This window comes from Venturia canescens, chromosome 4 (assembly GCF_019457755.1).
Source record: "Venturia canescens isolate UGA chromosome 4, ASM1945775v1, whole genome shotgun sequence".
NCBI lineage: Eukaryota > Metazoa > Arthropoda > Insecta > Hymenoptera > Ichneumonidae > Venturia > Venturia canescens.
The window spans coordinates 5,074,416-5,100,652 of NC_057424.1; the positions used below are offsets into that span (position 1 = coordinate 5,074,416).

Genomic DNA, 26,237 nt, shown 5'->3' on the forward strand with positions numbered 1-26,237 from the left:
GCTCACTGAGATTCCACTGCATTCTTACGAGGTCGTAGGCTTTCATGAGCAACGCGGAGAGGTGAAAGGTGCAAGAATCGAACAATTACCCGTTCGAACGAATCGCATTTAATTCGAATTGAAAGCTTCGCGCATATATAAAACCGTTGAAACAATCGTGTTTCTCGGTCCCCGCGGAGCTCAAACTTTCTTATTAACCCGATTTATGGTTAATATGGTTACAGATTGCGTTCGGAATACGCCGAGAAGTTTGCGCGCGAGCAGAAATGAGGGATCTCTGGAGTTCGAGTGTCCTGAAGAATTCGGCTATTATCCCCACCCCCGTGACTGCACGCAGTACTACGTCTGCGTTTTCGGAGGCGCGTTATTGGAGTCCTGCACTGGCGGTCTCATGTACAGGTAAGTTCGACGAAACCAATGAACTTGAAAAATCTCCACTTGAAATAAAATCTTCGCCGGGGGAAAGTAAGGACGACGAAAAAGCAGGAAAAACTGCACTCGTCTGGTGCACGTTGAGATAAGTAACGCCGGGATTTGCAAAGAGCGTGTGTTCTTATTCCGGCGAGAAATCGAACGCAGCGAGAGTATATGAAGCGTGGAAATAAATCGAAAGTGAAGGATACGCGGCGGTATCCTGTCTGCGATATATCGCGGTGCACAGATACACACACGCGTGCTTAAATGTTTGCTGTATTTAATAAGAATAATGAACGCGCGGAGTAAAACGTCCGATATTTGTGCGCGGGGGGTTGGCACGCGTGGATAAAAAGCGGAGACTCGCTCCGCGTAAGTAAACACACGGCTCGGTTGTCTCGCTTTTACGGAGTCGGCATTTTCAGAGGCGGGCTTCGAGATCGCGGAGGTTCCCAGGCATTGTTTCGATTACGCGATATAAAAGATTCGTGAGATTTGTCTACGCTCTACGTATGCGCGTATCGAGGCTTGGCGCACGAAGCGACTGACTCGCTGCGAGAGAGCTCGATCCTACCAAACATGGCGAAGGGAAGAGACATCAACGCGTGCGAACAATATCCTTCTGTTCTCCGCTCTCTCGCTTCCCTTCTTCTCTCTCCACTTTGGTGCTGCTCAGCCCATTTTCCGAACTCGTTTTCTTCCTCATTATTCCTCCCCTTGCCTCGCCTTCTCCTCGCGCCTGCTCGACGATTCTCTAATCCACGAAGGAAACAATTACATTTTTCACCGCGTACGGACTTTGATGGGCGACAGGACTTTTCTGGGAGGCAAAAGATGCAAAATTTCGTGAATTATCGCACCCGAGCGCCAAATCCGTAGCAGGTAGTTCAGAGAAAAAAATGCCTCCGTGTTTCTCTTTGGTTATTGTTTTAAGCATCTTTGTTTCGGGGCTTTTACGTACTCCTGAAAGAGCTGAGACTCGAGATTTACGATGCAACTTCCCTGGGGCTTCGAATTCTCTTTGGACTAATTTTTCCATCGTGTTCGTCGAGCCCAATCGAGCGGGGATTCAATATTCCCCATTTCATGGATTTCTGTTACGATCTTTTCGACTCCGAATGATCGCCCCTTGCTTAGGAGCTTTCCAATCGATATACCCATATCCGGCCGGATATAAATGTACACCGCTTTCAATTCTTGAGATAAATAAATACTCCGACCACACCCAACTTGTAACGAATATGCGATAAGTCTTTACAGTCCCCGGACCGAGCGAAGCTTATATATAAACTATATAGAATCACAATTACGTGGCGCAGTTCTCGCGGACACATTAATAGGGAGAATTGCATACTCGTGCATACAACGCGACGCCGCGTGTTCAACGGCAATGTTCTTAATGGTAAATCTCATCCAATTAAGGATAAGCCTTGTGACACTAGTTCGGACCACAACACCAAATAAGACGGCGATCGCGACGCACATGCCTCAAATAATCGTCTTATCCGAGTCACCTTTTCAGCCGGAACTTTTTGGCCCTTTTTCAAATAAATTTATTTTCCTTAACGACTCCGCCCAACACCCTCGGCTCGGAGAAACGCCAGAATGCCTTCGACTCGAGACGACAATCTCCGGATAAAATCGCTGAACGCTAAATGGAGAAGTTCTTTGGATGCTCCAACGTTTGTGAAAAATTCACTCCGAAAAAATAGAATTAAGAAATATTCACATTATCGTGACGTATCGATGTCAGAATCTGGTCCAAAATGGAGGAATTTCAAGCTCTCAATATTTGAGAAATAGAGAAAAATATACGGAGAAAACGAGGCCGAAAATTCTTGAGGAAAGTACTAGGAATATGGATATGGATCTTTTTATGGCAAAATGTCACATGTATTCGGTGTATGCTCGTGTATTTATCATAAAATTAACTATGCTGACAGGCAAAATTTGTGATTTACAATACATTTCCACTTATCAGTAAATGGTGGTCTGACATGATGAATAACACTCGAAAACAAAACGAAATTTAGTTATTACGTGCATCACTTTTTGATATACACATAAAGCTGTTATTAGAATTCAAGGGAGGAAAAATAGCAAAATTCAAAAAATAGTATGCTGTTTGTAATCGGTGGCTAAACACTTTGAAAATTCTTGAAAAATAATATATGTTTCACTATACTAAACGAATCCATTTTCTACGTGTAGAGGCAAATGGATAAATCGAGTTGAGAAAATGTTTCCGAGCCTTCGACTAACGCTATAAAAATTTCAACCATTTTTGTAAATGGATTTTAGGCAAATCGTTGTTTTTCGATATTTCTCTGCAAAAAATCGTCGTTACGAATCGTTCCGAGCACACTTTTAAAGGCGGTTAAAATAAAAACAGATTTTTTGGGTGTTCGATCATTTTAAACTTGTTTTGTAGAAATCGATTTTTTCGTTTGAAAATCCTGTGAAAGTTTAGACGAAAAACGAAAGAAAATAAAGCGAGTCAATCCAGTCTGCCAGCAATTTCTTTCGATGCCTTCGGCTATGTTAATAATTTTCGTAGACGACAAAGCAGCGAGGGCGAGGTTCTGGAAAGCACTGATTTGCATATCGTGTGCAAACCCAGCGATCACATTCTAAGAGCAGGTCGAAAAAAAAATATTACGATTATGACAGCGAGCTAGATTGACCGTCAAAAGAGTCTCGTAATATTTACGTAAATAAGGTGATTTCTCTAGTTCGTATGACTCTTTGATGTGAAAGCCTCGAGGCGAAAATCGCGTTCGTCGAAGATAGCTCAGGGCTATTAGAAAATCGCGCGTAAACTCGATATTCCATCTAGATCGAGTCTTTCTCCGCAGTATGTGCGCGTGGATTTATAAATATGGGAATAAAAGGCGGAGTCGATTTAGCGAACGAAAATCGCGATTAGATATGCAAATTTTTTATTGGATCGATGAACGCGAATTCGCGTCGGGCGACCAACGAAATTTTCATTTAAAAAAAGTAACAAAAAGTGCAAAATAAATAATTCCCAACAAAATAATGCGAATGAATACATAAAAAATGAAGCACGAAAATTCGTCAAAAATTGAAAAAATAATTTTGCACATTTTCAACCTTTTCAAAGTTGCTTTCAAAGCGATGGAAATTTCTTACCAAATAATGCATCGAATGAGGCTTATTTCCATGAGATTTTATTCATTTTTGCTTTCCAATAGCCATGAGCTGCAGACTTGTGATTGGCCACGCAATGTTGGATGCCTCAGTGGTGGCAGCATCGCCAAAGAAACCGAGGAAGAAGATGTCCTGTTGGAAAGGTGAGATGAACAATGGGTAATTACACTGCTATTAGATAACGTGCTCGAAGCGTGAGATTTTGTCTCTCGCGTAGAGCCAACGATATCGTGCACCACGAGAATCCCAAAATTAACGAATTACACTATACGCATCTTTAATTAGAAAAGGAAGAAATTCATCACGGGCCGTTGTGGCTGATTTTATTTTACTTTGCAGCATAATATAATTGCATAAATTGCGTTCCCCTCGTCTTCGCATTGTTACGTATCACTAAAGACATATAATAGGAGTATGCTAAATGACACAATAATCTGAAGGCTTTGAGGGTGAAAAAATTGCAGCAATGAGGCGATCCAATTAAATCAAATAATTAGTCCTCGTTGAGCCATATAAGTAAACCTATAAAGGGGGCAATTAAAAAGCATACAAATCGTCTGCTAATTGGTCAAATGAAATGTGAAATCTCTTGGCTGTTTATGTTCGAATTAGTGAATTGGGTATTTCGATTTTTCTTATTTTTTTTGCCTTGAAATGCTCTTAAAAATGGTAAATATTTACAGTACTCACGTTTGCTAAAAATGTTGCTAAAATTTTTATCCAGTATTATTGTTAATAAAAAATTAGACGGAGATTCATTTTAGAGAAGGTATAAAAACTAAAAAAAAATTTTGAAAAAATCCGAATGAAATTTTAGTTTCTTTGCTACTGTAATCAATGAAAAATGGTCTTAACATTTTTGGCAACGTGTAATATTGATAAAAAATTATATTACGATGAATTTTAAGAATGGGGAAAGTAAAAAAAACATCATTTTGTTTTTTTAAGCGAATAAATTTCAATTTCTTAGCTACCGAATCATTAATTCTTTCAGTATTCATTGTTTCAAACCCACTCAATCCCTTATCTTTAACACGTATAGAAGTGGTTGGGTGGGTCCGGAACACTTTCCTTATTTCGTATTTTCATTTTCCTACCTTCCCCCTCGTGATTTTTTTCAGATTTAAAAAGAACATTTTTAATAAAATATTTTACCTTCCACCTCCCTAAAATTAATCGCGGTATCATTTTTTATCAATGATAATGTCTAAAAAATAATTTGGTATGCTTTTTAGCAAGATCGAGGATTGTAAATATATAGCAAATCGATAAATAAGAGCACAACTCAACTGAAAATATCTCTTATAATAATAACAATCACGATAATTATTAAAAATTGTCCATAAATGAAACGATGATAATAATAATAATTAGAAAAAAAAGTTATTATTTGCTCATCGTGCATTGAAATGACTCAATCTCATTCGTGACTCGTGAAGCTACCGAATGAAAATATAAAATCCACTTATATATTAAGTCTCGCTGCATTATCCATTATTTTTCCAGCAGCGTCAACGACGCCACTGGGCCATGAAGCCCCCCATGGTTCGGTATACTCGAGAGACACTGCTATGTAAATTGAAAGTCCTACGAAATATTTCTCTACGGTGCAGTGATTATAATATGCAGTTATTTTCATTGCGGAATCGGCAATAATTATCCTCTTTATTGGGATATTCAGAGGCGTGCACTCCGAATGATCAAACTTTCTTTTTGTTATTTACCTCCGATAGCGTACGAGTTTGCAGGTGCCGATAGGGGGAAAATTTTTAATCGATTGTGTCAAGTAACGAAAATGTGAAAATTTAAACTCTTTCACCACGATCATGCCTGTAGGATCGTATTTTGGGGGTGTCTAAATTGGGTCAATTTTTACTTCCTAATTGAAGATATCAATCTAAATTAATGTCAGAGTTATTAATTCGAGATAGTAAATAAATTTTGTCGCAACTTATATTTTGACTAATGAAATTACAAGCCATTAAATGAACGCGGGGATCCATCGCTAACCGAACCCGAAATTTCATTCGTTCCTGGCGAAAATACTACAGTTTTTTTTATGTAAAAATCGCATTAAAGAACGCAAAGGGAAAACGCAATAGAACAAAGTGTTAATAAGAAGACAGAAGGCTGTGACAGAAATGAGCCAAGCCAAGAAGAAACAAAATGTCGAAATAAACAAATATGAGATTATACGAGTGCTCATTACCAATCTTATTCAATCTTTAAGGTAATAATATCTTTCTCACTAGTAAGACAATCGTCTCGAATTTTTTTACCAAACCTTCATTACGAACCCTTTAAAATTTGATATGCGTGTCAGTCGATATGCGACCCATTGAAACTCTGTCTAAATTTCAAGATTTTCTTGAAAAAATCGTTTCGTTCATGAACTATACCTTAATCTCCTGGATAATGACTAAATAATCAAGTGTCGCATCGCAGTCTATTAATTTTGAATCGATTTTTTCATTTGACGAGGTCCCAGTTAACGTTTCGTGGTGCTCGCAAACATTGCAAGTATCTCAATCAGGAGGGAAAACTTTGGAATTTTGTGAATCTGTAAAAAGTGAGTAAATCGAAATAAAAATAACGATAAAGGTGAAATTCCAAATCAAGTTTTCACCAATCAAGTGTTTTTTCGTCACGATTTTAATCCGATTAGACAAACGTGAGACCAATTGAATATTTATAATTACATGGGAGTGTGAAAATCGTGAGAGGTTTCAATCGATTTCTCAGTTCGGTAGATTTCCTATCTCCGAGAAGTTATTTTATGTATCACGAGTTGCGGAATGAGGTTCTTTCTCTTTGCCGGCGTGACACAACACCGAATCGGGCAAGGTGGGTCCGGATCAAGAACGAAAGAGAGCGCCGGTGAGTCCCGTTGTGCAAGTCCCCACTGTCCTGTAACCGGGCCTGTTGCACCGGTAGTTAAGTAAGCAGGCCCGCGCGCTCGAGTACTCATTACAACGTGTATTGTGTATGATCATATTCATGTGTGTGGCAAATATTGTAACGGTTTCTCAACAGACCTTTACTCCCGCCCGCTGTGCGAGTCGTCATTTCAAAATTAATAAATAATAAACTTCATAAATAACCTTTGTACTTTAGCGATTTAGTATAGGCAGACTCGAGACAGCTTTGCAGGTCTCTAATTGCATCGACCATGGCCTGCTTAGCCAAGAAATAAATAATAATTAAAATTTGCCAAAAAACCTTCCAACCGGCCTGATGAATGGAGAACACAGGATAGAGGAGTCGCAGAATCCTCTTTTTTATCTCCCCAAGTGTTAAGCCATGAATTCGTCCCTGGCTCAATGATCGTTCGATTATTAAGTTACAACGAAAAAAATTGAGGAAGTTGAGGCTGTACAGTCATTTTTTTTACCCAAAAGTGATGACCTGTACCTTACAAAAGTTAGGCCAGTTTACAGTTTGGCAATGTTGCATACACTTTAAAGAAAAGTTGGGGGAAAAAAGACGAAAAACTGGTGAAAGCTCAGTCGAAAACACGAACAGTGACGATCCTAGCCTCAAAAAACTGCACGGAAAACAGATTATTATTAATATAATCTCAGCAAATCTCCTAATAAATCTGAAAAAAATTGACATTATTCGGCAAGCCTTGCTCATGTTGCCTAAAAAATTTCATATTTTTAGCATCATTTTTAACGGAGATATCACCGAATGTGTCTTGACTTCCATAAGATTACATGTTATTTGGCCCAAATTGTTATTGATTTTTCTCAGCAACGACGCTCCTAAACTGTCTGAAAATTTAACTGATTTTTTTTTACACTTCACTTTATAAGATGCAATCAGTTTAAAAGCGGTGACCTCATTTTCATTCTAATGCCTCAACTTCCTTAATGAACAGTCAAAAGTAACAGTGGATTCGTCGAACATGCAACGATGATTTCGAACGGGCTCGCACTTAGCGAGAGCCAAAGTCATTACTCGCCTGCTTTGTAAAGTTAAAATTGAATAAGAAATTGAGATATTTCGGATGAAAAGACTGGAGTTTTTGATTGAATCGTGTCACGAGTAATTAACCCTTATTTCCTAACGTTCTTTGCGACAGATCCGCAAAGGCTGAATCTGCAGAACTGCACCATCAGCAGCAGCAGCAGCAGCAGCAGCATCACCAGAGCAGGCATCATCAGCGTCAACCGATTCAGAGACAGCAGTCCCAAGTAACGGTGACGTCATCGTCGCCTCCGGTATCTCAAATAACGGAGAGGCAGCAGCCGCGACAGAGACAGCAGCATCAGCGGACGTACGAGGAGGTGGATGAGTACGAGCCAGCGTCGGAGATCGAGAGTGATCGTCAGCAGCGCGTCTATCGCGGTCAGCCGTCGACGGTCGGCCAAGTTCAGCGTGATCGTGATGGCCTCAGGCGCAATATTATTTCAGTAAGTCATCCACCAACATCATCATCATCATCAGCATCATCGTCGACTTTGTCGTTGTTGTCATCGTCGTCGGCGTCGTTGATCTCAGTGACGCCACGACAAGACGCCGTTACTTCGAGCGATTATAATGTCAATGAGGCTCCGATGAGAGGCGATCGCGTTGACAAAAGAACTCAAGATTCTTCGGTCGAAGAGAAATCGTTGAAAGCTCCTCAACAGGTTGTTTCTTTATCGAAGGAACGTAGCGAGTCCGATGGCCCACGGGAAGGAGGAACTTTGACGAATAACGTCAGTTCTAACTCGGCGGGTACGACTGCGACGACGACGATCCTCCACCGAGGAATTCAGGACGACTCGGCAGCCAGGATCAAGGCCTCCCAGAGGCACGAATTCGCTGGACAAACTTCTCCGACATTCCCATCGACGTTCTACCAACAATCTATTGGCTCCGGCGAGGCTCATCGACCGAAGGACAGCGAATCCCTCGTCACGACGAGCTCGTCTCGTTCCATCCTTCAACAGCCGCGTTCTCGGAGCGAGGAAACCTCATTCACTTCGCCAACTTCAATAGCCTCGCAGTGGCAACGCTCCACCGAGGAGTTCGAGAGGAACGAGATTTCCGTCACCCCATCGTCGTTCCGTCAACGACCGACCGGCTCCTCCGAACCTCCTCTGAGGCCTGATGAGTTTTCCGCTGGGACCTCAAGAAACTCGAATCAGCCGCGCTCCAGGACCGATGTTTATCAATCTTCGTCTCCCTCCTGGTTGAGATCGACGGAAGAACTGGAGAAAAACGAAATATCCGTGAGTCCTGGTCCAGCCGGACGTGGCTTTATGGTCAAACGCCTGCGTGCTGACCGTCAAGACTTTGATTTCGATGAGAAAGACGTTTCTGGGGTGACGCCTGCGTACTCGAGTTCAAGTTCCGAGGACGCGGTTATTCAGCACGAGAGAGGCGAGTCAAGAAACCTGGAGGTATCGGTCAGCCCGTCGCGTCAACGAACGCGAGAAAATTTAATCCCGTCGGGTTTCCAGCCGCGAGCGACGGAAAAATCGAGCTCGATAACCGACAATCGGCTCTCGACATTCGACTCGTTGTCCGCTCGAAGAGCGTCTTACGAAGATCCAGAAAATCGCAAATACTACGCAGTCACGATACCGCAACGATACTCGACCGAAAGTCCAGAAGACGCGGGACGTGGGAATTATCTCAAAACTCGTAAAGTTCCGGTCAATCCTGTTCCACTGAATTCCACCGAAGGCGATCAGCAGGAGAGGAAATATTACATTCCGTTGGTGCAGCAGCAGCAGCAGCAGCAGCAGCAACCGCGACAGCGAGGAAATTCCTTCGGTTCCGAAGCCCCGCGATCATCCGGGCAAGTCTCGAAGAGGCGAAACGAGTCAATGGAGGATAAGAGAATTTTGGAGAAACCAGAAGCCCTCGATGCTTACTCACCGAGTTCGAAAGAGCAAGGAATTCCCGAGGACAAAGAGCCGGAAAAACTGTCCTCCGCGACGGCCAGCGTGAAAGCAACGACAACGATGGTCGCGACGACAACGACAACGAGCATCAGTACCAGCGACGCTAGTCCGGAAGATCCAACGAGAAATGAAGTTGGATCGGGACAACGCGCCTCCGGACAACGCTCAGAACTTTTCTCTACTTCCGCTGGCGTTGATACGAACGAGACCGAAGGGAATGAAATACCGAGCTCGAATCGTGGCTCTATCAACATCCGAGCTCGTCAACGTTCCTTCGTCAGAGGACAATCGCGGCACAAGACGAAGGAAGAAATCGGAAGAACTGCGAGACCCGTAAGTCCTCAACTATCAAGCAACTGTGCGACCCGTCTTGGTAAACATCGGCCCCGACTTCCCCCGACGTCACTGGAAAAAAAAAAAAAAAAATTGAAAAAAAAAATGCCTAAAAATCACGATTTATACCGCTATTTGTACAAAAATACACGATAAATGCTTCATTTGCGGACCCACGTGTGCGTGCATGAATTAACGTGTATTTACACGGTCCAACGAATTGCCTAGAGCGACTGTAAGCTCGTTGAAAAGAGCGAAAGGAAACGCTGGTGAAACGAGAAGAATAATCCACGGGTTTTTCTTTGCCTGACACGATGTCTCGAGTATCTTGTGGACGATAAAAAAAAACAGTTAATTTTAAATAATAACGCAAAATACGGAAGACACAAAAGAAAACGCATATTGAATGGCGAAAAGACAGAAAAACGAGGCGCAGAAAAGGCCGCGACAGAGTGACGAAAGATAACGTGACATTATTACGGGGATTCGTGAACTCGCTCATCCCAGAGAGAAAGACGATGAGAGCCTCGGCTAATTCTGACTCGCATTCCTATCGGTGCTCTCTAACTCTCTCTCTCTCTCTCTACCTACCTCTCTGTATCGCTTTCATCTTCCACTACGAAAAATCGTCTCTTCAAAAAAAAAAAAAAAAAAATAGAATAAAAAAAATAAAGAAATAACGAAGTAAAGAAAAGACAAAAAAAATGATAAAATCGAAAGGCCTTAACGCGGTAGTGTGGTATAAAGGTGCCATGTACCCAGATCGAGACTCATGTGATCCAGTGATGCTGTTGGTGACACGAAAATTCGTTAAGAATGTGTGACGCTGAATATGAAAGAAAAAAATATAATAGAAAGAAACAATGGAAAAAACAGCATTGAAAAAACGTTTGAAAAGAGACACGAAACGGTCTTGGACGCGTGGGCCGATTATGTTGATTTTGAGCTTAATTAGATTTTCTCATACCCCGTTACCCTTAAACCACAACTTTCGTTAATACCTTCATCTTTTCTTGTGTAATACTATTCGTTGATCTGTTACTCTGTATTTATCACGCTACCTAATGCTTGCACTCTCTTCTATTACTTTCGTAGATCTGTGTGTATATCTTTTTGTTTTAGACCATAAAGCTTTATGGATCACTACCTTCAGCATCGAATTCCATGAGATAATGATTTTTCGATCGATTCGTTTTTCAGGAACGGGAGAAAGACAGCCTCGTCAACTCGCGAGGTCAGACCGAAAGCCATTACAGGTAAAAGCGTTGAGAATTTCTTGGCTCTTATTTTTCACGAGGTTATTGGCACCGCAGCAAACTTTAATAAACGCTATTTTTCCTCGATTTTCCTCTCGTCTGCAGAGCCATCTCCTCCGAATCCCCGAGAACCGCCAAAACCACCGTTTCCACTTCGGCACCCATTTCTAAATCTTACTACAGCGATCCCGATCAGAGCTATCCTTATTACACGATTTACGACGACGACGTCATCTACAAGGACGACGGTGAGTCGAATTAGCAAAATTCTTCATCTCATTCCGGTTTAGTAACTACCAAGAATACGTCACGAAGTTTTTTTTCTCAACGACTGTCTGATTATCGAGAAAAATTGTATTTTTGCTCCAAAGATTACGCGCAATACACCGTCAACCGAACTGTCCAAATTCAACAACAACCGCAACTTCACCATCATCAACATCAGCAACAAAACGTTCGAATCGCCGAAGTAACTCCCAACTCTAATCAGTACAGCCAGAAACCGAAAAAGGTCACCATCAACGATGCTGATAAATACAATCTCAACCCGGAAGTGACGGTTTCCGATTACGATATTTACGACAATCAGGTATTATCATCTCTCAAGATGAGACATTTTTTTGTTTCAATTTACTCATTTCACGATGGCGTCGACCGTGTTGAGTTGCCTCCCTCCGAACGTCAATGTTTATTTTTACCTATTTTTGTAGCCTCTGAAGAACAAATTCCGAATTTCTGATGGACAACAATCTTTGAGGTAAGTTTGAACGTTAACCGACGCATATTAACTCTCTCCAATAACAAAATGTAATTTTCTTTCGGAATAGAAGCTCGATAAATTCGGATTTTTTGAGCAAATTGAGAATGATGCAACGTCCTCGAATATTCTAACTAATAAGTAAACGAAAAATATCCTAAATCCTAAAGCAATTGTTTTTATTGTTTGCGTCAGTCGACTTTGGCTCAAAACATTTGTATTCTCTCCCTATCAATTTCTACGACACAGGACAAACGGGCTCAGCCATTCAGGGGTTCACGTGACGACTCCCAACGCAATTATCGACACTTACGTCCCATTGACAACGACCACACAGCCACCACCCACGACCACCATTCGTCCTTACACCGTAACCGTTCAAAAGTCAGTAAAACGTCAAAAAGTATCTAATTTTCCATAAAATCGTCGACCGTACACCCGCCCCAATCAGTTTTACAATTCTTCTCCCAGAATAAAATGTCAAAATGTCGTGTATTAACGAAGATAATGGTTTCCAACAATTTCGCATTCGGTCAGAATTATCGAATTCTTTTTGTACTTTTCAAATTTATTTTTTAAAATCATTTTTAATTCATATATATTTATATTATAATTATTTTAAATATTAAAATTAAACGAGAATTTGAAATTCAATGAATTGTTGGGATTAAAAAAATATTTATAATAGAAGATGATCAATAAAATTCAAAAAAATTATTTGAATTTGAATCAAACATTGAAAATAAGTTTCTTATCATTTAATTTTATAAAAATAATCTTTTAAAAATTTATATCAACTTTTTTTATTGAGGGGATAAAGTTTAATAAAACAATATATCTTAATATAATAATTGTGAACAATAAATTTAATAAAGCTCAATTATATTATGGGGCTATTTGTGGAATAAAATTTTAAATCATTTTAAATTGACAATTAATGTGATTATTCAACTAATTTGTTCGTTAGAAGTAATATTAATACTAAAATATTGATTTAAGAGACCAAAACTTAGAATTTCAGTCATCTGATGATAATTATTTAACTGAATTAAAAATTATAATTGAAATGTTCTTTAAAATACAAATTAAAAAATTTTTCAAATATCAATTTCATTCATAATTTATGTAGATTAAATTAATTTACATTATTTCATAATAAAATTATCAAGTTGATTTTCGAAAAAAGTTTGTTTCACGAGAAATCTTGTGGTTCGATGAATTTCCTAGAAAAAAAAAAAAAAAAAAAAAAAATAGTTACAGTTCCGAACTTTGCAATGTACTGTTAGATGCTAGGCTCGAGTTGAAATGTGCTCGAAAGACCGAGCGAAATTGTCGAAGCTCTCGCGCTTTTTTTATTCATATTTACCAGCTTTCACTTGCTCTGGAAAAACATGAAAACATACGTTCGCTTTCGTTCGGCACAGAGTCGGAAGCGATTCGTGGGTGCCCCTAAAACCGAGAATTATTTATCCCATATGTATTCGTACGAATATATTATTAGATTTTTAATTTCGTTTGTTTTTATTTATATTTTTCTACAGCCGAGGCCGACCGCAAGTTAACCGTGGCACCGCACCACCGTAAGTAGCAACATCATCGCGTCTACGTGATCGCTGTGCACAGTGATATTATTAAGAAAATCAGAAACGTCCAGAAATCACACAGCGCGCAAGCGCCAAATTAGTCATTAATCTTCCCATTTTCCAATCGGCAAAATACGCGCGCTACAGATTTATTATCCTTCATCAACCTTTACTACAGCGTTGAGATCATAACGGTATTCTCGCGCTTTAATTGCCTCTTTTTCTCCCCATACACACGGATTTGTAGACGGAAATCTGTGTTTAAGCAAAAGAGTCTGTTAATTTTGCGCAGTACGCAGAATTTCAAAATTTTACTTCAATTGTACTCCAATTACTGTCCACACGTTTTCTTCGTTTTCTCGTTCTCTCTCGCTGTCCTAACGCCCAGAGAATTTGTATCGAGTCGGAGGAAAATTTGTTTAAAAAATATAAAACTGAGTTTCGTTGTGATGAAAGCTCTCTGGAAAACTCTAATTTGTCGGAAAGTAATGCTGCATGCATTTTGAAACTCCGCAATCTCTGCCAATAATCATTTACTACTGTCCTTTCTCAAACAACGTTAAACACTAATTTTGCTTTCTCGACATCATTCCGTCCATCATTATCGACGCTATTCACTCATTATCGTCGTTTTTTTACTTTCCTATCTTTTTACAACGTGTACTTATACGAGATTCACGTTTTTCATGATTCAGGCGATTGCGTCCAACGCTCAAGCCGTCAACGGCAATCGTAGCCAAAGCCCAAGAATACGTGGACATCTACAGATATCCACCTGTCAGACCTGGACCAATTTATCCAACTCCGACTGTCGACAAACCTGCAGCCAAGTGTCGCAAGGACGTTTGTCTACTTCCCGATTGCAATTGCGGAGGCACCGATATTCCTGGTAAGATATTCGTCCAGTAATAACTAAAAAACTTTTTTTTATCAATTCTCACAATCTATTGTTACCGGGAGGCCTTAATTTTATGTCCCGTTTTTAAAAGCGAAGGAACAGATTTTTTTTTCTTAGTGAAAAAACTGTCGCTAAAGTTTCATCGTAAATGGCTCTAAGCTGGAAAAGCTCGTGGAAAATTTGCTGAAGGATTGACGACCCCGGGGCGTTGAATCGAACGCTTAAAAAAGTATAAACTCGTCCACGCTCCTCGAAATCTCGACGAGAGTTTTTTTAACGACGAGTATGTCGCAACGTTCGCGTCAATGGACGAGACACGCGTACGATCGGGCTTTCGCTATAAATTCAATGCTCCGGTATTTGTCTCAAACTGTAAAGAAAGTTCCGAAAAAAATGATTACAAAATCCCCGGCTTATAACGTTCGATGTCGCTGTACATTTGTTTGTATTCGCACTTATCGAGAGTCGGAAATTCGAAACCGCAAACGTTGCCATTGGATCGTGAGGTCACACTCCGATGACCATTCTCCGGGACTCACATTTATTCCCACGAGGACAATAATCGATGATTTTTAAGTCCCCAGGGACTTGAATACCCCATGAATCGTCGTTCATTTTTCTCTCTGCTCGCATAAGTTTGACTCAAAAAGTTTGACCTCAAAAATATCCGGCGGTTTACGCGTCGTTTACGAGCAGCGAATTTCGTGATGCAATTCATATATCAAATGGGCGCTTTCCGAAGGTTGATTTTTAACGATCGAATTTATCAACCGAATCGAACCCGGTCAGAATATAAGGCTTGCAACGTTCTCATGCAGAGATATACTTTCACCGATTCTAACGTTACATACGCATTACGCTCGATGGGCGTTCGAAAGTGAAACAGATCCGCGTTTCGCCCGGTCAGCGAGATCGTACCTCTGCCAACGCAGACCAAACGCTCATTTCGATGCACGACGCGTGTTTTGTTTTAAGCACGTATACCTAGAGGATGTCCCGACTGTGAATTCCGGTGCTCGGAGGGTGAAAAGATCGCGAAAATCTGAAGCGGGGCGTCCTTAAGTTTGGGGAGGTTTGTTGGAAAGTCAATTCACATTCATTGATTAAAGCGATTTCGAAGTTTCAGTAAAAAATTTAAATTTTTCCTGAGTACCGTATAGGAAGCCCTCGTAAAAAGTTGTTTTTTTCTCATAAAGTGTCAAAAATATATTCGTGACCGATATTCGAGACACCCTGTACCTCAATTCTGTGTTTGGTGCGTTAGGCACGTGTGTTTGACGTTTGGAGTTTCGAGTCACGTGCATCGAGAACGGAGAACGAAAGCAAACGTTCCAAGATCAACCGGAAGTTCGATTCCACTCGATCGAGCACTATTGCACCGATCCAAAATCGAGAAAAGAAATAACAGCCACAAGCGCGTTACAAAATTTTTATATTTTCACAAAGTATACGTAATCGCCACGACGTTAAATTTTTAACATCGCGAGACAATAGTCGAGCCCGGACAATTACAAATGGTTACGTACACCGTACATACAAAATAATGAGTCGATTTACGAGGTTTTAAACTGTTGACTTTAAAAACCGTTCGCAGTCGTTCAGAAATCGAACGCTAATGATCGATCAAGTTTTTTTTTTATTGCTTTTCGCTCGAGACAGCTCGCACTCTTGTCTCAAAATTTCCAACGAAGAATTTCTCTCCAAGATTATAACGATTTTATAACTCGTTTTATCGCTTGACCAAGTTTTACTGTTATTTTTAAATTTCATTTTCTAAATCTGCACATTCGAGAGCTTGCAACACCCTGCAACACCCACGTTAGTTTGGGATTGAAAAAAAATAATTTTTATAAATAAGCTTAAATGAACTTTATTCTCAAGGCTTGCACAAAAACGAAAAGGTCGAATAGAATCGAATAACCAAATCAGTTCTCGAAATTTTCATCACGACGCACGATCTCACGAATAATAATGAAGATAAAAAGTCATATCGATGCTACGAAATCTCAGGTGGAATACCGGTGGAAAAAACACCTCAAATAGTGCTACTGACGTTCGACGATGCCGTAAACGATCTTAACAAACAGCTGTATGAGGATTTGTTCGAAAGAGGTAGAAAAAATCCGAACGGTTGTCCTATCAGTTCGACTCTCTATGTGTCACACGAATGGACCGATTATAGTCAGGTACAGAATTTGTACGCCGATGGACACGAGCTCGCGTCCCACACAGTCTCGTAAGTCGATCTCAATGAGTTCAAACTACGGAGATCGATACAGCGAGAGTTTGAGCACATTAATGCGCATCAATTATTTTCAATTGATAATCTCAATGCGTTTTCTATCATTTCAAACATGGCTGATTGTGCAGGGATTTTATTTTGAGCTCTGTGCGAATTTTCCTCTTTATTTTCATCGCTATTTATGATTTTGTTTACGAATATCGTTGCCAGTTCGATTCGTCATGGAACGGCCTTTACATCGCATACCACTAATGCTGAGCACTAACAAAATTTTTGTTTTCTTTTTCTTTCTCTCTCTCTCTCTCTCTCTCTCTCTCTCAATCTCATACTTTTTCATTCTATCCTGTGCACACAAAAAACATGTAATTTTGCAATATCGTCGCCTCACCTCATCGCCCATTCCCATCGCGCTTTCAACGATCGCAAAACACTCGAAATCTCGACACATCAATCCCCAAATCACGAACGATCGAAACACTCTCATACGAAAATCTACACACGATGGGGGACAAAAATACACACCGGGATCGAAACCCCTCCGCCTGCTCCAATCGTCCTTCGAACAATATTCAATCTTCCTCTCCTCGTCCAACAAAAACAGGTGATTATTTGCCGGAGGAGATCCCGCAAATCGTTCTCTTAACGTTCGACGATTCCGTAAACGACCTGAACAAGGGCCTGTACGCCGATCTCTTTGAGAAGGGACGTAAAAACCCGAACGGCTGTCCCATCTCTGCGACGTTCTATGTCTCCCACGAATGGACCGATTACAGCCAAGTACAAAATCTCTATGCAACCGGTCACGAAATTGCCTCCCACACGGTTTCGTAAGTACCCACGAGTCCGGCACCTTCTTTTTTTTCTCGTTTTTTTTTTGTACACTCCGAAATCTTTTTCGACCGATTGGGACTATCATGACACGTGATTTTAAGGCATTCCTTTCACGAACCCGAATATCTTACAAATAGTAACTCATTTTAAATTACAGTAAAGTAGAAGTGCATGCGAATTGATTGGCCAAATTTCAGGTCAGGTTATCGAACATTTAATAAAGAATTCAAACTCGAAATATCGTAAAATTTATACAGGAGCTTACGCAGATTCCATCATCGCCGCACATTTCTATTCAATTATTCACACACTAAATAATTCTAAATTCCTGGTATACAAACTGTCTCGCGGATAGAAAAAAATGTAAGACGATAAAAATGAAGGGTTGCCGAATCCTTAAAAGAGATATTAACGATAAAAGTTGGAAAAATGATAGAAGCAAATGCTTTTCCTATATAACCGCGACTTCTCAGAGGTTACGAATCAGTCCAAACTTCGAGTGCCCCAATTTGCGCCACCAAAAAAAAACGCTCGTGTGAAAGGAATACCTCAATTGGCGTTACGAAATGGTAGTTCACTGCTGACAACCGTTTTTGTTGTGATTTTTTTTTTTTTTTCGAATAAAAAACTTACGAACATTCGATCAATCATTTTCACGCATCAAGTCAAGCTAAAGTACGTACTTTCATGATGTTTTCTCGTTTGCGTAGAAACTAATTTATTCATGGCTTTTTCTATCGGTAATTTCTATCGTTCTCTCTCGACTCATTGTCCGCTTCATCAATAATTATGTGTACGCTTCGTGCTCGCTCTTTGAGATCTCGTTCGAAAGTTTGTTATGTATAATTTGAGATTTTCGACGATTGAACTCTGACAGAGGTCTTCGTTGTAATTGGAAAGTATGCACTCTCCGATTCATCGTTGATTGATGGGAGAAATAATAAGTTTTTCGAGTTCAATCGTTGAAAATAAATGCTCGAAGTTTTGGGACTAATGGCTCGTTTGGAAAAAAAAATTAGTCACAGTTTCGGTGAACAATTCTCGGCGAGAAAATGGGCTCGTGAAGTTGCCGGACAACGCGAGATTTTGGCCGCTTACGGAGGCGTCAAGTTGGAAGATGTGAGAGGAATGAGAGCGCCCTTCCTCTCGGTCGGCGGTAACAATATGTTCAAAATGCTTTGGGACACCAACTTCACCTACGACTCGTCCATGCCGATCTACGAGAATCGACCTCCGAGCTGGCCCTACACACTCGATTACAAATTATTCCACGATTGCATGATTCCTCCATGTCCGACGAGATCTTATCCAGGACTGTGGGAAGTTCCTATGGTCATGTGGCAGGACCTCAACGGAGGCAGATGCTCCATGGGCGACGCCTGCAGCAATCCACCGACCTCCGATGGCGTCTACAAAATGTTGATCAAAAATTTCGAAAGGCACTACACCACCAACAGGTTGCTTACTCCTTCGTTATTTCAGTACTCACGAGACACGCAAAATATCAGAGGAAAAATATTCTCGTTTTTTATGTCACTTGGATACAAATTTTCATGAAAATCCCCGCGGAAATTTCAATTCCACGAAAACAGCGTGGCAACGAAAAGAATTGTAAAATTCTATCGGTTTGTCATCACCTTCTGTATGACAATTTACAAAATTATGATTTTGGACTTAAAAATGGATCATATTTGACTCGAATATTCACGATAAATGATTGTGCTCTTGTTTGAATTTCTAACGAAATATTTGCTCCGGAAATGTGCTAATTTGAATCCAAGTTCCATCCGAAAGTTAAGAAATTTAACGACAAATTATTTTTTCTCGATTTGGGTCGCATTTATAAAGCAACGAGTTTTTTTAACTTTTTACTTTTTCACACTCGTTTTGAATTCTACTGTGCAATTTTGGAAAAGTTCAATGACGATATTCCACAAAAATTGTCAAGTCTGTAAAGTATTTTTACATTAAATTTCCAAATTTTCTTGTTCATTTTCATTTTATTTTTCTTTTTCCTTCCACTACACTGCAATATTCCATGTGAGAAGGGAACAAATGGTATAAAATTGTTTTATTTCCTGCAGAGCACCATTCGGTCTTTTCTATCACGCTGCTTGGTTCACTCAACCCCATCACAAAGAAGGTTTCATTTCTTTCTTGGATACGATCGTAGCCATGGATGATGTTTGGGTCGTCACCAACTGGCAGGCGCTCCAATGGGTCAGGAATCCAACCCCGATCGAGCTTCTCGACAGATTTGAGCCTTTCGGCTGCAATTATCCCGTGAGTTATTAACTCTTCGTTCGCGTTGCAATAAGAATCGGAAAATCTTGCAAGTTTTCAGCGCGAATCGGTACAAAAATGATAAAAGTGACTCTGGATCTAAAAATCAATTAGAAATGCTTTGACTACAGATTCGAATGTTTTTATAACATTTTTTATGATCTCAAAAACCTTAACTGCGTCCTTAAATGAAGCCTTAAAATATTGCTGTACTTTTGTAATTTGGAAATGCTGGTGCTTAATTAAGCTAATCCGGTTTTTCGTTTTCGTTTTGAAATTACAGGACCGACCGAAAAAGTGTAACAACCCAAAAGTGTGCAATTTGTGGCACAAAAGTGGTGTGAGATACATGAAGACGTGCCAGCCTTGTCCGGACATATATCCATGGACGGGAAAAACGGGAATTCGAAGCAGTCGTATCGACAATGAGATTGAAAATTGAAATCGAGGAGGAGGCGGATTCAGCTGAGTCCGGACGAGATAAATATCAGAAATGAAGAAAAAAAATCACAAACAAATGAAAAACCCACCAGGAATTTTAATTAAATACGATCCTTACGATCTGAATTATAAACTATTTTCAGCCTTCTATTCATATGTATCTAAGTGCGTTTTTAGTCGCTCGTCAACTGCGGTCACTGTTAAAAAAAAAAAATGAAAAAAATTGAGAAAAAAAAAAGAAAAAACTGTGATGAACCGAAAACAGGATCAGAAGAAGTAGGATATTTTTGTATTGTTTCCTGTTTCCGGTTCGTACTCGTGGCTCGCAATTGTAAGTATTAAATGCGACTTTAAGAGCAAGTTTTGAGCTCCTTTAAAATTAGTATAAAAAAGTTAAAAAATTAAATCTCAAGCAAAATCTTAAAAAGATCGATATTGTGAAGGATTCGAAGGCTAAAATTGTACATAAAATTCCATGTCTTTTTATACAACGATAAACTATCAGGAAAAAACAACGTGGCTGCCAATTTTTTACGATCGCATATTAACTTATTTTATCCAACGAGACCAACATTTCGAAAAATCACGCGCTTCCTATTTCCAACAGGACTTATTTTTTGCCAATTGTATAGAAGAAATGAGACAACTTTTATTTTAATTTTCGAGCGCAATTGAAACTGCAGGTTTCGAACTGGCCGTGAAACGAATAGAACGTTGGTCCTCGCAACTAGAGTCGAACGAGGTTCGAGAGAAAAAAAGTATCTGCGCAATCAACGATTTTATAAATTATGGAGATCCAATCAAGAGTTACGAAAATACTAGAAAATTTGTAAATTATGCATTGATTAATTGTAAAAATAAACGTATCTTATTATACTTATAAAAAAATGTTCATTCTCGAGCGAGCGATTCGTTACTGCTTGAAATTCAACTTTTCTTTACCTCTTACGACTGCTTAGAAATTCGTAAGTTAAAAAGTATTGAAAATATTTATTTATAATCATAAATAATTAATAATCACGTACTTATTTCCTTTTCAATCCTTACGCTGAAAGTTTCAGAATTCTTTGTAAAAAAGATTTCGACCAAAGTATTTACCAAACGTCATACAGTTTTGCAGTTCATTCGGCCCGACTGTACGCAAAGTAGCCGAGGCGTATTCACACTCTCACCCGGAGATCACTGAATCTATTCCAGTGTAGAATCAATGAGAGAGTACGGCAGTGACAATTTCGTATCTCTTTGTGAACGAAATATTTTTTTTCTTCATACCTTCGGAGAATATTCAACCTCCCGTTTCACAAAAGTCATATTTTCTGCGAAAGGGCGGTAAAAATTGCATACAAGGGAGTGAGAGAAAACCACTTACAGCCCTGACGAACTCACGGTTCTTCCCTCCCCAGGTGCGTGGGATACTGTTTTAGATCAAATATGAATTATCGATTAAGTCCCACTCGGCAAGTTCGCGTGTCTAACAGATGAAACTGCCTCCATTTTTTTCCTATACAAAGTTTTTCACAAGTTCCCTCGGATAAGATTGCTCACCAATCAGAGGAAAGAGAGTTCTGACGATTTTGCATAACGTCTGTAAAAACGGTTCGTCGTCACGAGCCAGACCTTATCTGAACGAGGCTCATATCACTTCGACTACCTCCAGCCACGATGAATCATGACTTTACTCATTGGGTTAGGGATCACACGAGGAAGAGTTGCTCGATGACGTTGATGGGTGAATGCTCGTTCAGCTCTCCTGTCAAAACGTCTGCCGAAGAATAAATTTAATTGCCACTCACTTCTCAATCCTATCGATCAGGCCTTTCAGAACTATTTTGTAATCATCTTAGCCGAAATCTTAACGGTCAAGAAAAAACCGTGATTTTTCACAATACTGTTTAATCCGGTTAAGAACCGAGATGATACTGAACAGAACTTTGATCTTGCGATAAAAAAAGTATTTTGTAGAGAAAGAAAGAAAGAAAGAAAGAAAGAAAGAAAGTCGCTGATCAACAGTGGCAGGAAAGGGATTGTTTTGATTTCTTGATGTTTTTGCTCAACGTAATTTTACTGCACTAAAGTTTTACATTAGCAATTTGTCGTTAGTCGTTATGTACAAAAGTACCTTTACTGATGTATTTAACGTTTCACATTCTCGGTCGACATTTTATTATGAATTCTCAAGATGAGGTTCATGAATGCAGACGAAAGAAAGTGGTGGAACGAGTTGACTTTATTGCAAAGACCTGAGTACGGTGAAATATGACATTGCTGTTTTCATAACCGTGGTAAAAGTTTCGAGAGACACCGGGAACAATTTACCCGCCGTCAAGTAGCAAGGTTTCGAACTCCGCATCATCATCAGTGTGAAAAGCTTGCGCGATCGTAACGAAGAGCAGTACCATTGGGCCTTATATCTGAAAGCGCGAATTGTCAATGTAAGTAAAAAATTAAATCGTTTATGGGTTCCTTTGAGATAAAATTATTCTTACGTGGCAGTAATGATCTCTTGGCTGTGATCTATCAATAATTGGCCATGCCAACAACCGAAGAAAGCATGCATTATTTGCCCCATGAGATAAATATTGTATCTTATGAATAAGCTTGGATCATCTTTTTTCGTAACTGTCTGAAGTAATTGGAAGAAAATCGGCGATTTAAATTGAATTTTGCTATAACCGTCATGGCACGAGTAGGCACACAGATTTTGGGATTGATCAGATCGAACGGATCGCAGAACTTACCTGTACACCAACGAAGCTAATGAGAAAAATGTTAAGTCCTATGGTGCCAAAAAAGTAAAACGTGTACGTGGATTCCAGGTAATCGCAAAGTCTGTCAATGTCAAAAATTCGTCATTTGAGGAAATAACGATATGTTATAAGTTGAAAAATTGAACCTCAAATATGTGTTGTATACTCGATAACTTCTCTGTGCTTTTTGATACATTTGCGAACGTGCTCAAAGATGTAATCGTCATCCTTGCTCACGTAAAAGCTGTCGTCCTTATTCGTAACGGGATTCTCCAATTCATTTCTAAAAATTCAATATGCCAAAGAAATGATTTGTCCATAGGAGAAAAAAAATGGTCCGATTTTCTTACCCTAGTTCGACGAAAATGGAGCAAACGTAATGCACGAAAGCACTGTACATAGTATCGCAGCCAGCAACAATCACCATCGAAATATTCGTAGTTACGAACCCGTGGAAAAATATCGGGACGTAATATTTATCTTGATCGATGAAGTATTCCGTTAAAAAAAAAGTCTCCCGTGGTCGTGTTTCGTTAAGGGGCTTCACGACGTCGAGAAACACAGGCATCAGAGGCACGCAGACGTAGATCGAGCCCCCCACGATCATGTAAACTAGCAAATACAGACTCAATCAATCGACCGTTGCTTGAGAATCTCCAGTCCGAAATAGTGAGAATAACAGAATTTTGCTCCTCACGTGTGTATCCCGTAGCCAGGGCTTTACTCCGTTCCGCGTATCGGTGCAGGACTTTTGTTCCATCTTTCTCTTTTCGAGAACTCCAATCTCTGTTCATGTATGTCATGAACTTCACCAACTGTTTTACCAATTCATGCATACCAAATTCAGTAATAGGTATATTTATTTAATTAACTCATTATTTATTAATTAACAATTAATAATTCATTTTATAATATCCTTATATTATAATTATAATATTATAATATATAATGATAATAATAAATTATTAATGGATTAACTACTAATTAAAAATGATAAATTAATTAAGTAATAATATAAAAATAAAAAATAAAGTACCACAGAACACTTGATTCGTGAGCTGTCATCCGGCAATGAACTCCAAGGAGAGAATTTCATACGAAAAATTACTGCTCACTCTGATTCGAGTTTGATCTCCTAGATTTACTGGCTCGAAAAAAAACCTTTCGTTATATCGACAAATCGTGCAAACAATTGAAGTTTTTGGCCATTCAAAGTTAGCAAACGATCGGAGTTAATTAACGAATTACATTTTGTTTTTGCGTGTGTTCAAAAGTGCCGAGCGATGGTGTTCCACGCCACAGAGCGCGAACAACCTCTCTCTGTGCTGGCTTCTGGGGATGAAATACTAACCTTGTTACCGTGGTAAGCAACGGTCGAACACTTCAATATATTCTGCACGTGAAGTCCGAGGGGCCCGATACATTCGACCACAATGTCCAGCCTATCGACCACATCGACGAATTTAATCACCTGAATTAAAAACTTTTTTTTTGTACCCCGAAATAACACAAGGACGAAATAGTATTGATCTGATATTTTGAAGATTTACAGACCTCTGGTATGATTATGGTCAGCATAAACATGACGATGCTCGTTCGTATGATTCGCTTCTGCCAAGGCGTTTGGAGCGGCCACTGACCGATGAACGACAACAATATTTTCGTCATCCTGTAGTACGACTTGTCAAATAATTTCATTTTTATCACTTTTCTATCACCTTTCGGAGTTCAACTCTGAACTAGAACTGACGGTCGAAACTATCCGGCCTGGCAACAACCGACGCGTCATCCTAATCGCTCCATTTGAAAGGAAACTTTATGGAAGGAAAATTAAAGAGTTTTATTGAACTTGCAAAACAGCCTTCAATTTGTCGCACAAGAATGAAGCGGCGTACGATAATTGGGGACTTTCGACAACGCGTAGATCCCCCGAAGCATCGCTTTCTTATAAATTAACTATTTTTCTTTGAAGTACACCACCAATTTCAAATAATTCGTGACATTTTATATTGACCACGACTTTACACGACAATTACCACGCACTTTACCCCGCGACGAACTTTTCTCCAGGCTTGTATATCTTTCCGAGCAATGTATAACTTTGTAAAATATACGTTTCTTTTATGAACGATTAGGAAGAAAGAAGAGGGGTGAAAAACGAATGTGGCAGACGCGTGCGCGCTGCCCCGGATACGATACCCTGTCACGATGCTCTAGCGAGCAAAGTTTAATCGCTGGAGATCAAATAAAGCGGCTGATGGTACGAAACTTCCTGTCGAAAGTTCTTTGTGTAATCGCTCGATAGGGTCAGTGGTAATTTGTTGAATATTGAATCGGGAGCAAATTTTTCTGTAATAATATTGACCAACGCTTGGATTCAAGGATTTTGTTATTTTGTATGATTCGTGCATTTTCAACCCTCGATCAAAAGTTCAACTAACTGGAATCAACTTTCCTCATTTCGGTACTAAAGTTGTGAGGAATTATTCCCTCTTCAACATCGATCGTGACAGTTTTTTCTCAGTGATTGATTCTCTTGGCTTATGTGTAAGGTAACTCCTGCGTACTGCATGCTAGTCAAATGAGTGCTAAATTTTAAAAACCCTTTTATAGACCAAGTTTAACGTACCGATTAAATGTATTGTTAGTGGATTTGTATTACAGCATATCTTATTGAGATGTAAAAATATTAAAAACGCTAGTTTTGCAAAACCATCAACTGATAAATGCAAATTTCCACGCTGACACATTTTCACTGGTATTTTTCAAAGAATTATCTGCGTTTTTTTATCGATTTTATTGCAACGAGTCTCATTTTGTTCGTCAACTGGTCTTCTATGAATCCACCATGTACTTGTTTTTAAACTTGATCGTTTCACCGTTGCAGCTAAGTGTTCATTAAGTGAAAAAACTTTTTCATTCATAATTTCTGAAGGAATGAGTTCAAAGAAAAATCTACGTGGTGAATTCGTAGAGGATCAGTTGAGGAACAAAATGAGTCTTGGTGGAATAAAATCGGTTAAAAAATACAGATGATTCTTTGAAAAATACCTGTGAAAATGTGTCGTCATGGAAATTTGCATCTATCAGTTGATAGTTTTGCAAAATTATCATTTTAAATATATTTTCACGTTAATAAGATATGCTTGAATACATATTATCTACTAACAATAGTGGGTACTGCTCAGCCTTAAGATGGATCATGCCTGAATGATCGTATTTTACGAGGTATTTTATGGTTGTCCAAGTTCGATTGATTTTTGCTCCCGAATTAAAGATATAATCACTTTAAATTCATGTCAGAGTTATTAATTCAAAATTGTGAATAAATTTTTTCAACTTATTTTTTGGCTAATGAAGTTACAAGCCATTAGTTCATCGGGG

General features: G+C 39.4%; 2 protein-coding genes across 5 annotated transcripts in view; one reads left to right on the forward strand and one right to left on the reverse strand.

The window, feature by feature from the left end:
* The window catches only part of Cda5 (Chitin deacetylase-like 5), a 62,758-nt gene extending 41,764 nt beyond the window's left edge, over positions 1-20,994 (forward strand). For 2 of the 4 annotated variants that reach the window (XM_043416578.1, XM_043416577.1), the window contains exons 3-17: positions 225-399; positions 3,630-3,728; positions 7,670-8,000; positions 8,238-9,815; positions 11,016-11,071; positions 11,177-11,319; positions 11,443-11,660; positions 11,782-11,828; positions 12,078-12,212; positions 13,370-13,408; positions 14,107-14,300; positions 16,320-16,545; positions 18,402-18,839; positions 19,467-19,665; positions 19,949-20,994. In XM_043416578.1, the coding sequence (XP_043272513.1) occupies positions 225-399; positions 3,630-3,728; positions 7,670-8,000; positions 8,238-9,815; positions 11,016-11,071; positions 11,177-11,319; positions 11,443-11,660; positions 11,782-11,828; positions 12,078-12,212; positions 13,370-13,408; positions 14,107-14,300; positions 16,320-16,545; positions 18,402-18,839; positions 19,467-19,665; positions 19,949-20,107 (4,037 nt within the window). In that variant the 3' untranslated portion in view covers positions 20,108-20,994. Of the gene's footprint in view, positions 1-224; positions 400-3,629; positions 3,729-7,669; positions 8,001-8,237; positions 9,816-11,015; positions 11,072-11,176; positions 11,320-11,442; positions 11,661-11,781; positions 11,829-12,077; positions 12,213-13,369; positions 13,409-14,106; positions 14,301-16,319; positions 16,546-17,152; positions 17,379-18,401; positions 18,840-19,466; positions 19,666-19,948 lie in introns of all 4 variants that reach the window. The other 2 variants (XM_043416576.1, XM_043416579.1) reach the window with 2 other exon arrangements.
* Positions 20,995-22,203: 1,209 nt separating this feature from the next.
* On the reverse strand, positions 22,204-24,606 carry LOC122409223 (odorant receptor 13a-like). Its single transcript, XM_043416580.1, has 8 exons — positions 24,408-24,606; positions 24,205-24,324; positions 23,551-23,668; positions 23,204-23,465; positions 23,020-23,136; positions 22,845-22,935; positions 22,593-22,729; positions 22,204-22,517 (listed from the first exon to the last, which is right to left on the reverse strand). The coding sequence occupies exons 1-8, from the start codon at positions 24,549-24,551 to the stop codon at positions 22,334-22,336; spliced, it is 1,173 nt and encodes a 390-aa protein (XP_043272515.1). The 5' UTR covers positions 24,552-24,606; the 3' UTR covers positions 22,204-22,333.
* Positions 24,607-26,237: the final 1,631 nt, after the last annotated feature.